This window comes from Ornithorhynchus anatinus, chromosome 17, assembly GCF_004115215.2.
Source record: "Ornithorhynchus anatinus isolate Pmale09 chromosome 17, mOrnAna1.pri.v4, whole genome shotgun sequence".
Classification (NCBI taxonomy): Eukaryota; Metazoa; Chordata; class Mammalia; order Monotremata; family Ornithorhynchidae; genus Ornithorhynchus; species Ornithorhynchus anatinus.
Genome location: NC_041744.1, coordinates 7,116,818 through 7,130,938, shown reverse-complemented (window position 1 = coordinate 7,130,938; position 14,121 = coordinate 7,116,818). Strand labels below are relative to the sequence as shown.

Here is a 14,121-nt window from a genome sequence, read left to right as displayed (position 1 = left end):
CTGCCTTCATGGCAGAGCTGGAGGGCTTCCTCTTGTAGGACACCGCCGTCAGAAACTTGTCCGCCAAGTAATGCAGCCACAGCACATTGCTATAAGGGTGGAATTGGGCCCAATTGTTGGAGTTCTCCTCCTTCATTTTCCTATACACCTCAAACTGCAAGTCCCCTTGGCCTCGAAACAACTCCTCATCCGTCGAGATGTCGCAGAAGACAGTTAACCCCTCTTTCTCCAGGCGGGACAGCGTGTAGTCTATGATGTTGGCGTGGACTCCGTGGGTGGCAATCGTGCACGTCTTCCCGTTGAGCGTGTATTGGAGCTTCTTCAGGTTGGTCCTCCTCACCAGCACGTTGCCCCAGTGCAGGTCTCTGTGCTCGAACCCAAGGGCCGCCTCAGCCACGGCCAGGGAAGCGGTGACCTGGTGCAAGATGCTTTTGGCAGTCGCCACCGAGCTCAGCTGCTTCTTCATGTTCTCCAGGTCACTGCCGCCAAACTCAAATTCCAGCACCACAAAGAGCTGCTGGTCCCCAAAGAAGTCAGGCCGGTTGTTTTCAGACCCCTTGAGTTTGTCATATTGGTCCCAGGCACAGAGAAGGTGCTTGGGGTAGGCTCCTTTCACGCAGTGTACGGAATGCAACCCAATGAAACCCTCTGTCCTGTTTGTTCCTCCCTGGGACAAGAGACTCAGCTCCTTCGAGATGATGATCTCTGGAAGGACTTCACCAAATGTCTTCTGGACTTCGCCATTGACTCTCTCTGTGCCCTCAATAGGAATGATCTTTAAGGCAACGGGCCTCTTGTTACCCACTGTCCGAAAGACTTCGCCAAACACTCCTTCCCCGATTTTTTCACACTTCTTCATTTTGTCCGGCGGGATGCACTGACCAAAGGAGATGGGACCGTCCTGTTGGCATTCTCCATACACCTTCTCCTCATCGGTCGCCATTAAGTCTGCGAAGGTGAGGGAACTCCCGGGAGTCAATATTGTCATGGAAGAGGCCTGCCAGGAGGAATAATAGCCACTGATTTTGTGAGTGGAAGACCCCGAAACATCAGTCTCACAAACCGGAATACTTAGAGAGCAGCTGCTACAGCAGCCGCCGCCGCCGTTCACTGAGGCTGTCACTTTCTTCTTTTTGTGTAACGAGTGAGAGGCTTTGGTTCTGGCCCAACCCAGGGGATTCTTGAGGAAAGACTTGTCCTGGGAGAGGAAAGATGGCACCGACGCCTGCTTTTTCTTCTTTAAGAGGTGATCGTGGAGGAGGGAGGACTCATCCAAGGCCTGGGGTCGTCGCTGATTGATTTTCCTCTTGGGCCCAGCTCTGCGGGGTCTTGCCTTTTGCCACCGGGTGGAACTAATTCCACTGATACAGGCTTTCCTAGTGGTCCCCCCTTCTTCCTCCTTCGGGAAAGCCCTGCCGCGGCCCTTCTTTGGGCATCCGGTCAGTCCCGGGGAGGAAGGCGGCCTGCGGGCCCTCCCCTCGGGCCAAGAGGCATCGGCTGTCTTAGTTTTGCTGGCCTCGGGTAAGTCCAACAACAAGGAGGGGTGAAAGAGCTCCTCGCTTGGGCTGGCCCTGAGGTTGTGGCACTTGTTCCTCGGTCCTCTTCCCAGGCTCTTCCCGGGGTCCCTTGGCTCCGATCCACCGTGCACATCCCCCGCGGTTCTCGACCCCAACGGGCTGGCTCTCCTGGCCCCCCGGGGAGAAGTGCGGGGGCTGATCTGGGCGAGGAAGGGGCCGCGGGTGGCCCTCCGGCGTCGGCCTCCCTTGGCGGGGGCCAGCTCCGAGGGACCCCCGGGCTGGGGGGCGCAGGGCGAGTCGTCGAGGGGGTCGCACAGGGGGTCGAGGAGGGAAGCGCTGGTTCCTTCGGCGTCTCGGTGGCAGCCGCTCGGCCGGGGCGACGGGGAGGGGAGCGCGGGGTCGCCGCTAGGGGGCAGGCTGACCACCGGGCTCAGCTCGCAGAGGATGGTCCGGGCCAGGCGGGCCCCCGAGGGGCAGCGGGCCGGGGTGGCCGGCGGGGACGGTCTGCAGGACCCCCTCTCCCCGCCCCTTTCCTCAGGGGAGCCGCTGTCGGCGGGGGCGGCCCGGGGCGGGGAAGGCGAGCGGGGCGCGGCGCTCGGGGTGCTGCTTAGCAACGGCAGCCCCCTGCCGCGCGGCCCCCTGCCGGCAGGGGGCGGCCGCAGGGTGACGTTCCTCCGAACCCGCGAGGACGAGGCGAGGGGCTGATTCTCCTTGGCCTCCTGCGCCCCCCGCTCTTCCTCCTCCCTTCCCCTTCGCCTCGGTCTCCGGGCCGGCGGCGACGACGACGGGAGTTGGCGCTTCCGGGGGCGGCTGGGCTGGAAGTCGGAGTCTGACTCGTCGGAGGCTTCGAGGTCGGGACTCGGCGAGTCGGGGGTGGCGGCGCTGCTCCTGCTGCTGCTGCCGCCGCCGCCGCCGCTGCTGCTGCTGCTGCTGAAGAAGCGTTTCCGATCCTGGGGCGAGAACCAGTCGCTGATCAGCTGCACCCGGCGCAAGGCGCCGCGCTGGGCTCCCTGACCCCCGTAGGTTCGGAGCGTGCGGCAGCCCGGCCCCGGACGGCGCAGCGCCATGGCGGCGGACGCACCCGCCCGGCTTTCAAACTCAAACATCGCGAGATCTGAGGCGGCGAGAACACCGCCTCAGCGGGCGGGGGGGGGGAAAGGGGGTGTGTCGATGCGCATGCGCGCCTGGCCGGTCGCCTCGCGCCTCTTTTTTCCCGCCTTTTGTCGGCGGCGGCGTCGTGTTCCCTCAGGATTCATTCATTCATTCATTCATTCATTCATTCGTATTTATTGAGCGCTTACTATATGCAGAGCACTGTACTAAGCGCTTGGAATGCACAAGTCGGCAACAGATACAGTCCCTGCCGTTTGACGGGCTTACAGTCTAATCGGGGGAGACGGACAGACAAGAACAATGGCAATAAATAGAGTCAAGGGGAAGAACATCTCGTAAAAAAAAAAATTCAACAGTATTTATTGAGCGCTTACTATGTGCAGAGCACTGTCCTAAGCGCTTGGAATGAACAAGTCGGCAGCAGGACCGAACAACCTCCCCTATTCATTCAATAGGATGTATTGAGTGCTTACTATGTGCAGGGCACTGTACTAAGCGCTTGGGATGTACAGATCGGTAACAGATAGAGACAGTCCCTGCCCTTTGACGGGCTTACAGTCTAATCGGGGGAGACAGACAAAAACAATAGCAATAAATAGAACCAAGGGGAGGAACATCTCATTAAAACAATTGCTAATAAATAGAATCAAGGGGATGTACATCTCATTAACAAAATTCAATAGTATTTGTTGAGCACCTACTATGTGCAGAGCACTGTACTAAGCGCTTGGAATGTGCAAATTGGCAACAGATAGAGGCAGTCCCTGCCCTTTGACGGGCTTACAGTCTAATCGGGGGAGAAAGGCAGACAAGAACAATGGCAATAAATAGAGTCAAGGGGAAGAACATCTCATAAAAACAATGGCAAATAAATAGAATCAGGAAAATAAATAGGGTAATGAAAATATATACAGTTGAGCGGATGAGTACAGTGCTGAGGGGAGGGGAAGGGAGAGGGGGAGGAGCAGAGAGAGGGGGGAAAAGAGGGTTTAGCTGAGGGGAGGTGAAGGGGGGGTAGAGGAGGAGCAGAAGGAAAAGGGGGAGCTCAGTCTGGGAAGGCCTCTTGGAGGAGGTGAGCTCTAAGTAGGGTTTTGAAGAGGGGAAGAGAATTAGTTTGGCGGAGCCCTCGGCCTCCCCACACCGAAAGGCCCCCGGCCCCAACCGAAACCCCCATGTGTTTCTCGTTTCAGAACGGCACCGAATGCCAGCTGGGAGTCAACCACCATTGCCATGAAGCCCCAGGGCAGGTGAGGGCCTGGTCGCCCGGGGGAAGTGTGGACTTGCCTGCTTCTAACAATAATAATAACGGTGGTGATGATGGTACTTTTACTGCTACTCTATAGTATTGTTACTCAGTAGTATTTGTTGAGCGCTTATTATGTGCCGAGCACTGTGGTAAGCGCTTGGAATGTACAACTTGGCACTGTTCTAAGCACTGGGGTAGTACAAAGTAATCGGGGTGACCCATGCAGGGCCCATGGACTTCACCCCCATTTTATGGATGAGGGAACTGAGGCCTAGTGAAGTGACTTGCCCAAAGTCACCCAGCTGACAAGTGGCAGAATCAGGATTAGAACCCACGACCCATGACTCCCAAGCCCGGGCTCTTTCCACTGAGCCACGCTGCTTTCTTAGATTTTAAGAAAATAAACCCACATTCGACACTGATCAAAACTGGTTTTAGCCTCCTCTCTGGAGTCTTGTGTTTTTGCCCCTTTGACTACCATGTTTTGGTTTTTTTTAATGGTATCAAAGTGCTTACTGTGTGCCAGGCACTGTACTAAGAGCTGGGGTAGACACAAGCTAATCAGGTTGAATACAGTCCATGTCCCACCTGAGGCAATATTAATCCCCATTTCATAATAATAATCATGCTATTTGTTAAGCGCTTACTAAGTGCCAAGCACTGGTCTAAGCGCTGGGATAGTTACAGGGTAGTCAGGTCGTCCCATGTGGGGCTCACAGTTTTAGTCCCCATTTTAGAGATAACGAGGCACAGAGAAGTTAAGTGGCTTGCCCAAGGTCACACAGCAGACAAGTGGAGTCAGGATTAGAACCCACATCCTCAGACTTCCAAGCTTGTGCTCCTGCCACTAAGCCATTCCGCTTCACGCTGGAGGCACAGAGAAGTGCCTAAGGTCACAGCAGACAAGCAAAGGAGCTAGGATTAGAACCTAGGCCCCTTGACTCCCAAGCCCCTTCCATGTCCACTAGTCCGTGCTGCTTCTCTTGTGCAGGGTAAAACAGACTCACTCCGGTCCCTTAACTTCCCTATTTTCCAGGGCACCAGGGACTTCCTCCGTGTTTCTGCTGTGAAAGCCCCCAGTTTTGTTCTTTTTTCAGGAGTATCAGTTCGTGAGCTGCAATATTCTTGCAAGCAAAGGCACCATGACAATGATGGTGACTGTGGAGGCAGAACTGTCTTTCAGGAACTCTAAGGAGGTACAGACGGCGTCTCAGTTGCGGGTTGCAGGGGCGTAAATTGGGAAAATTATGGAAATTCTGCTTCCTTCCCTGAGAAACTAGATAGTAGGAAAAACAGGTCCCAGTAATTCTTTATCATCATTGTTAACATCATCAATAAAGAAGGTTAATTTGGGAAGATCAAAGAGCACAGGCTAGGCAAGAGTAGATCAAGAGCAGAAATGTAAGCTGGAATGTAAGGTTATTATACAAACAATTTTATGTACTGCCATATCTGTTAGCACTCTAAATTGGCATGGCACCAATTAGCGCTAGCCAACATAGCGGTACATGAAAATGAATGCATAATAATATTTCATTGTCATATAAAATGAGAGCATTAAGCAAGAGAATTCTGAAAAAAGAGATCTGTAATGGGATGACTATCTTTCTTCAAGTTGGTAACCAAACTGACTTACAGCATGCAGTTTACAAGCAGCAGAACAATAAATGTAGGGTTTAGGGATCACTAAAGAGCCAAAGGGAGAAAGCTGGGGAGACAAAGGAGAGGCAAGTGGAGGGGCATGTCTGAACTAAAATATTATTTTCCCTTTGCAATAGTTAACCAAATTCATAAATGAATTGCGAATCCGTGGTAAAATCACCTTCAATGAAAACCTGTACCAGCCCCTGAAAGCAGAGAACCACAAAGCTGAGGTAAAGTATGCAAGAACAATTAAAAAAGCGTAATGGGGCTAGTGACCAAGAAAACTGAACAGAGATGGGCACCTCTTGAAGAATTCAATTCTGTAGATTCTTCTTTTTTCCTTTCTTCAAAGTCTTTGAAATTTGGAAGGTACACCTGATTCCCTTTTTTAAAAATGATATTTCTTACTATGCTACACCCTGTACTAAGCGCTGGGTTAGATAAAAGTAAGATTGGACACAGTCCCCGTCCTACATAGGGTTCAAAGTCTTAATCACTATTTTATAGATGAGAGAACAGAGGCACAGAGAAGTTAAGTGAAGTGACTTGCCCAATGCCACACATCAGAGAAGTGGGAGAGTTGGGATTCGAACCCATTTCCCTCTGACCCTCAGGCCCATGCTCTGTCCACTAGGCAATCCTCCTGTGCCAGATTGGTTGAAGCTGACGTTTCTGATTTCTCCATTGCAAGGACATCAAGGCCAATTGAGAACCTCAACCCAGAAAAGAGGGCTTATAATAAGGACATATACGCCAGCTTTCTCCAGGGGCAACAGAATCCTACTGTCTGATTTCCTCTAGAATTCTACATAAGTTCTCCCCAGAGAGTCTTGGGAGGGTTCTCTTAGGCAGCAGGGTAAGTTAGCATCAAGGGCCATGTGTTCTGCTAATCCAACTAGCAAACAGATTTCCTTCTGGGGGCTGGTGGTGGGACTGGATTGCCAGGAACTGAATCACTACTAATACAGCCAGGGTTCAACTAAATCCACGAACTCCTTCTCCCTGTTGGTGATGGCTCCTTTGCAGTCCAGCCCAAGAGACATAGTTTAAAGGCCTTTCCTGGGCAAGACTGACTTGCGGAAAGCAGAATTCATTTCCCGTCATGCTAAATAATAGTAATAATATGATTGATGCATAGAGCATATCTTGAAGCCATGTTTTTTTGTTGTTGTCTGCATTCACCTAACAGAATTCATTCACTCTGTATTTGCTTGTCTTCTGTAGGTCACTCTAATTCTGCTGAAAATCAAGGATTTTAATTTTTTGAGTGTCATTCTACCAAGCAGCATTGGTGGGATTTTGGTTCTGATTTTCATCCTAATTTTCCTTATTAAGGTAAATTATTCTCGTAATATTCTCGGTGTGATGGTCACATTGGCTCTGTGTAAGATTCTATTTGCTTTGGATGTGTTTGAGCACAGAATAGAGCCCGTCTTTGGTCATTGACCCAGATCATTTGGAATCCCTTTTATTGAAAAAGAGTTGCTGCTGGGAAAATTGGTTCATTGATTTAAAAAATAAATCCTGCAGTGACATAAATTTTTTTTTTAACCACAAAATCTGATTTAGTTGTGTTTTAAATCTCAATCCATAAGAATTTTTTTGACTACACATCCTATTTGTTTTGGCATTTCATTTTACTGGTCTTGGTTATTATCTGGCCCATGCTCATGATGCAGGTTGTTTGGGAACTGCTCTCACTCTTTAGGGCTTCCTCTAGTACCCCTCCACAGCTGGCAGGGAGGAGAAAGTGCGAATGACACCGCACAGATTACCAGCCCTGGAATTAATTCTTTTATGCAGTTTCTTGGTTCTGAAGTGTCAGACCTGAGGCTCATCCATCATCAGTGTCCCAAGAGAAATGCCAAGGGCCTTATTCACATCTAGAGAGTGTGCCATTCACCTGTGGGTGTCCATTAAAAAAAAAAAAAGGCATTTACACCTGTTTACGATTTGTGTGGAAGTCAGGGCCCTTAGTGTTGTGGCCCATCTGGTTTTGTAAATTCTCTGAGTAAAATGGAATTTCCTTTTTTTTTGTTTTAGTGTGGCTTTTTTAAAAGAAAATATCAAGTGAAATCCCAAGGAGCAGATGAACAAGAGAATTTTGAAAGTCTGGTTAAAGAGGAGGACTAACACCAGGCTCTTCACTGCATCAACTTGAGACCCTTTTTCTCTATGCTATGGGATTTTCCCATCTTTTCTTACCCAAGGCACGCCACAGAAAAGGCAACAAGAGCAAAAAGATGTAGATGTAAAATCAGTAGAATTGAGGCATTTTCCCCCACTCCTTACTTATAGATGCAGAGGTGCCTGCTTTTTTCATTTTGTGCAAGGGCAGCTTTGAAGGTGTGAAACTTTAAGGAGGCAAAATGGGGAAAGCAAAAGGAGTAACAGGGAAAAGGGGGAATAGAGAAAAGTAGAAGAGGGGGTGCTTAGTGCTTAGGAAGAAAGGAAAAGGGGTGGGAAGGAAGAGGGAAAGTAAGAGAACACTTGACCATGTCTCATCTATTGCTTCACAAAGGAAATCTAATAGGTCCCCGGTCAGGGAGCCCTTTTCTGTCCTCGGTAGGCAAGGAATGGACCTGACATTTGGGGCCCACTTTTGGCTCCAGTGTGCAGAGTAGGCTAGCTACAGCTATTCTTCCTGCCCAGAAAGCTCTGGATTTTACTAAGAGTGTTGCTTCCAAGGTTCGGAGTCTGTGGCATCCATCGTCTCCACGAAGTAGAGACCTACGTATCTGTGTAGTGGGTCTGTACTATATTGGAAAGAGAGAGATAATTAGGAATAATTTCCATTACCATTAGGATGCTTGTCAAAGATGGCAACCATCACACTCTTCTTCCAACCTATCTTTTGCCTACAGAGAAAAAATACAGGCTAGGATGGACTATTGATCTGAATGAGTAATATCATTTCCTATATCTTTAAAAGAACAAGTAAATCCCATGCTATTCTGAACTATTTTTGGAAAACCCTCCAGGCCCCTGTTGGTCCCTCCCTTCATGGCCAAAATAGATCGCAGCAACTCCAATAATAATAATAACTGGTATTTGTTAAGTGCTTACTATGTGCCAGACACTATACTAAAGCTCATGGGTGGATAGCAAATAGGGTTAGATACAGTCCCTGTCCCAAGTGGGGCTCACATTCTCAATCCTCATTTTACAGATGAGGTAACTGAGGCACAGAGAAGTGAAGTAGCTTGACCAAGGTCACACAGCAGGCAAGCGATGGAGCTGGGATTAGAACCCATGACCTTGTGACATCCAGGCCCTTGCCCTACTCACTATGCCATGGTGCCAGTGATGTCAGGGGACCAAGCTGAACTATTGCCCTGGTTTTGAGCCAGCTCTCAGGGGTTCAGAAATAGATTGACCAGTTCCTTTGCCTGCTTTTCCTGCGTTCTTCAGTATGCCATATGGTAATCAATCAGTGGTACGTTTTTAACATTTACTTCAAGCAGAGCATTGTAATAATACTATTAACTCACTTCAATACAGATGGACTAATAATGATGGTGATGGCAACTGAGTGTTTCCTGTGTGTCAAGGACTGTGCAAAATATTGGGGTAGATGTAAGATTATTGGATCTAAGTGGAAGAGAAATCAGGAAGAAGGCAACAACTGGGATTAAAACCTGGTCCTCTGCCTCCCAGTCCCAAGCTCTTTCCACTAGACCACCCTGCCCCTGTGGCTTCATGTCCCATAGGCATTTGTTAGCTCTTGGGAGATGGGGTGGTTGGCCCAGCACGATCTGTTTCTTATAATGTTTTGGAAGCAGCGTGGCCTAGAGGAAAGAGCGTGGATCTGGGGGTTGGGGGTTGTCAGAAGCCCTGGATTCTAATTCAGGCTCTACCACTTAGCTGCTGTGTGACCTTGGGTAAATCACTCAACTTCTCTTTGCCTCAGTTCCTTCATGTGCAAATTTAGAATGTGATACCTGGTCTCCCTCCTTAGGCTGCGAATCCCTTGTGGAATGGAGAATGTGTCCAACCTGATTAATCTATCTATCCCAGGATTTAGAACAGTGCTTGATACAAAGTAAGCACTTTACAAATACCAAAGTTATTACTATGATGAAAACAGACTGGCAGACCCTGAAAACAAAGCACTTATCTACTGCCTGGGAAAGCAACCACCTAATCCCCACACCATTCAGGCAGAAAGAAGTCTGAGACCCTAGCCACTCCTTTCCCATCAGCCTGCTACCCAGGAGAGTAAAACTGCTCAGCCCCATGCCACCTGAGATTCCATCAAACCCTGCTTTACCCAGCTAGGGTGACGATGAAGCGCCACCGTGAGCCCCATTAACCTGCCCCCGAAGAGAGAGACTGTCCAGGGCCTGCTCTGGCTAGGGGAACTAAAGCAGAAATTTTAGAACATCGCTAAGGCTGTGGCTGCAATGACTGTTGGACTCCAAACCTTCCTGAGCTGTCAGGAGCTAGAAATTCTGCTCTTTAAGCCACAATGCTCTGTTGTTGCCCTTATTGTATTTATCATTATCAGTGTCTTTTATTCTCTATTGTTTCATCTTATGTGTTTTTCCAACACCTCCAGTCCTGGGAGTCTTAGATTGTGTGCTCCTTGTGACCCAGGCATGTGTCTAAATCTCATGCAAGTATTTTTTTTTCCAGTCCTTTGTACACAGTAGATGCTTAATAAATACCTTTGAATCACTGAATGAATGGTTGGATTAATTGATGAATGTCCAGAAACTGTCAGGGAGAGGTGAAAATACATCCATTTCTGGGTTGACTGTGATCTGGCCAAAGTGGCATGAAACTGGAGTCTCCAGGCTCCTTCATTGATGTTGAATAGCTTTCATGATTTATTTTGGACATTATTAATATATATTATCAAGTGTCACCGAGTCATTTCCCATTCATAGTGACTCTGTGGTTATATTTTCTACAGAACATCCTGTCTTCTGCCATAATCTGTAACCTTCCTAATGGTTCTTCCATTACTGTTATGTTTTCTATCTATTTAGCTACTGGTCTGCCTCTTCCATGTTTTCCCTGGACTTTTTCTAGCATTAGTATCTTCTCCAGAGAATTAGTTTTTCTGATTATGTGTACAAAATATGCTAATCTAAGTCGAGGCATTCGGCCTTCCAAAGACCACTTTGGCATGCTTAATTTGCTCCAAAATCCATTTGTTTGTATTTCAGGCAATCCATGGTATTTGCAAAAGCCTTCTCCAACACCACATTTGAAAAGAATCGATGCTGTTTCTATCCTGTTCTTTCACTGTCTAGCTTTCGGATCCATACACCCACAGGAAACACCTTAGAATTGACAAGTTGTATTTTTGTGGCAATTGTTACATCAGCACGTTTCATAACGTTTTCCAGGCTCTTCATAGCAAGCCTTCCTAACATTGGCTTTGGCTTATTTCTTGACTACTAGTTCTTTTATTATTGATTATTGATCCCTGGAGAGAAAAATTGTCAACTGTTTCAATCTTCTTTCCATTCACTACAAATGTGTTAATAATAAATTTTAATAATAAGCCCTTCAAATCTTCACTTTCTGCTAGTTGGGTAGTATCATTAGCATAATGAAGGTTGTTTATATTCCTTCCTCCAATCTATACTCCCCATTCATCTTCATCCAGTCTGGCTTCTCTCATTATGTATTTGATTTTGGACATACACTGAGCAAAAATCACTGGTGGAGGTCCTGACCTAGTACAGTAGTGAGCTTCAAGGAGAGTTGATCTGATAATTTTTTTAAACCTGAACTGAGGGGTGGAGCTAACCTTATGTCCCGCCAGCCCTCTTTGTGATGAACATCCCTCTAGACTGTGAGCTTTTGGAAACAGGGATAGTGTTTGCCAACTCTGTTGAACTGTACTCTCCCAAAGCCCCTAGTACAATGTTCTGCATACTCTAAAGCTCAATAAATACCACTGATTGATGGGTAAACATAATGTTGGTATTTGTTAAGCGCTTACTATGTGCAGGGTGATACAGGGTGATCAGGTTGTCCCACGTGAGGCTCACAGTCAAGCAAGGGGTTAACAGGCCCAGATAGTTTTGTGTCTGTGGTTTCAGAGCTAGAGCACACACCTGTTGGTTTATACAATCATATTTTTTGAGCACTTACTGTGTGCAGAGCACTGTAGTAAACTCTTGGGAGAGTATAGTATAACAGACACATTCCCTGCCCATGACCGAGCTTAGAGTCTGGAGCGGGGAACAGACATTAGTATAAATGAATAATTTATGAATATGTACATATGTGTTGTGGGGCTGGGATACACATCCTTCTCCTCAGTTCTTTCAAAATGCTGGTCTTTCTCCCCTTCCTGTCTGGCTCCAAAGCCCTACAGCTGATTTTGTTTTCTTACTAATTTAGCCATTTCTAGTCACCTGCCTGAGGAGTGAGAAGGCTAGTAGTCCAAAGCTGCTTCTTGCCAGCCCCAAGTAACTTTTGAAGTGGAATAAGAAGTTATTGGACTGTTTTTTAAAAACATGTGAGAAACACTTACAGTTGCTAGCCTAACTGAACTAGAAAACTTGAGATGAACAGTGTGGGAATGGTTAGGAAACAGCAGATTATTTTTCCGGAATCTGACAAACAGAAAATTTCCCACAGCATCAGCAGGCATTTCCCTTCCAGCCATACTCAGTGGTGCTACCTCACCCTGTGAGTGGGTGGGAGGAGATGAAGAGAGGAAGAGGTATCCAACTGCAATTCTCCAAAGGAGATGTTGAACATGTTTCTTCGATGCTTCCCGCAGGGAAGAGTGGTTTTCTTTCTTGTGCTATTTTTAAATTGGATCAATAATGCATTAGCAATGCCAAAGAAAGCTGATGAGTTTAGGGAGTTGGTTTATCATGGGCTCCTTAATGTAGCTGGCTGAGGAGAAGATACGGCTGAGCTGGCAAACTGGGTGGCGATGTTAATACAGGGCCCTGGCTTGGGTTGTACCTTAGGAAACCGCTCCTGGGGGACTCATTTCCCACCCACTCACACTCCTTCCCTCTCTGCTCTGCGTGTGTTGTTTGCCTTATCCACTTTCTCTTGTCCATAGCATTTTGCTTTCCATCTCCTTCCTTTCTCAAGTTCGAGCTGGATACTTCTCTCTTTTGGATCCTGAGTTTCTGAGAATCCAGTTCCCCACGAGTTGGAGGTGTATCTCTGGTTTTTCCCAGTGGCCGCTCTAGTCCCAGGAGGAAGGGACTGGCCACAAGACACAATGAAGCCCTTATTGAGCTTGATAATCAGGGAGTCTCGGTAACAAATACCAGATAATTGAATAGATTCTGCCCACTGTGATTTTTTTTTATTTACCCATTGGCCCACGCACTGACCCTCTCGTCTAGGCTCAATAAAGTGTGGACTTCAACCATATGGAAGCTGGTCATTCACTGCTCCCTGAGGTACTTGTTAATTCCTTTAGCAGCTGGCATGTATTATAATCGAAGCTAAAAATAAAGTGAGGTGCTATGGGGAAGACATACCAGCTCTTTGGAGGGGCCGGGAAGCATTTTGGCAGATCAACACAAGGAATGGGTGGTGGTGATTAAGACACTTAATTAGAAAGTGTATTTCAGTTTTTAGTGTGGAGAACCCATTTTGTCAGTCAATCTTATTTGAGTGCTTACTGTGTGCAGAGCCCTGTGCTAAGCGCAGTGGCAGCAGCTTTGCAGCGTATGATGGTTTAGTCTTCGCCCTGATCCGATACTCCAGCAATAGCACAAGAGAAGTCGAACCATCTCGATATAGAACTGTGGGCCTTCCCTTTTGGGCCTTCTCTCTGTGGCAATAGATTATATTCCAAGCAAGCAAGCTGATCACAGGATTAGGTGAAGGAGGAATCCATGGAAGGGTCTAAAGGGATCAGGGTGGAACAGAAGAGAAGCTGAGGGGAAGGGGGAGAAAAGCAAGAGAGAGAGAGACTACTAGTTGGAAAGTTCATTTGTCCTGTCAGTAATACCAACTGACTACTTGTAGATTTTGTATTAATATAGCCTTGCTGAATTGTCAGAGTGCTTTGGGGCCTACAAATGTTTTCACTTTCATATATATTTAGGAATGTCTTCACCCATCCCCACCCCTTCTGGCTAGGAAAATTCACCAGAGATAGTTTCCCTTTTACATGAATTGCATCACTGCTATACTTTCTTCAGTTCTGTGTGGATTTTATCTGATTTCTGTGTGGATTATATCTGATTTCTAGAGCAGAGGATTTGCCTCCATCATAAGTAAAATGCTCAAATCAGTTTTTTTCAACCTCTTACCCTTTTTCCCTTTGGCCTGGTTTCTGGTCTCCCCGGGCCTGAGTGTACAGTCATTGTTGCAGGTTTATCCAGGGAACTGCACAGTCATTCGAGCAACCACATGCAGCTCAAACACCTCATCAATCTGTGGTTTTCTGTTCCTTTCCCATCTGCTCGCCTCCTCAAATCACAGTCTCCTACTGATAAAGGCCCTTAGCTTGCATCTGAAGTTAATTCATTCAGTCATATTTATTGAGCGCCTGTGTGCAAAGCACTGTACTAAGTGCGAAGGCTAATCTCGGGGCTCTCTACCCATTGGGCCACAGCTGTATATATTACAGTTCTTCAGGATCCTTCCTGAACTACTAAGGTC

The 14,121-nt window shown here is 47.4% G+C and overlaps 1 protein-coding gene across 1 annotated transcript in view; it reads left to right on the top strand.

The window, feature by feature from the left end:
* ITGAE (integrin subunit alpha E) overlaps window positions 1–7,804 on the top strand; it is a 41,680-nt gene extending 33,876 nt beyond the window's left edge. Inside the window, 9 exon segments of the mRNA XM_039914535.1 lie at window positions 326–532; window positions 1,371–1,521; window positions 2,056–2,180; window positions 2,351–2,536; window positions 3,821–3,877; window positions 4,974–5,072; window positions 5,655–5,750; window positions 6,745–6,855; window positions 7,564–7,804. Coding sequence (XP_039770469.1) covers window positions 326–532; window positions 1,371–1,521; window positions 2,056–2,180; window positions 2,351–2,536; window positions 3,821–3,877; window positions 4,974–5,072; window positions 5,655–5,750; window positions 6,745–6,855; window positions 7,564–7,653 — 1,122 coding nt within the window. The 3' untranslated portion in view covers window positions 7,654–7,804.
* The last annotated feature ends 6,317 nt before the right edge of the window (window positions 7,805–14,121 follow it).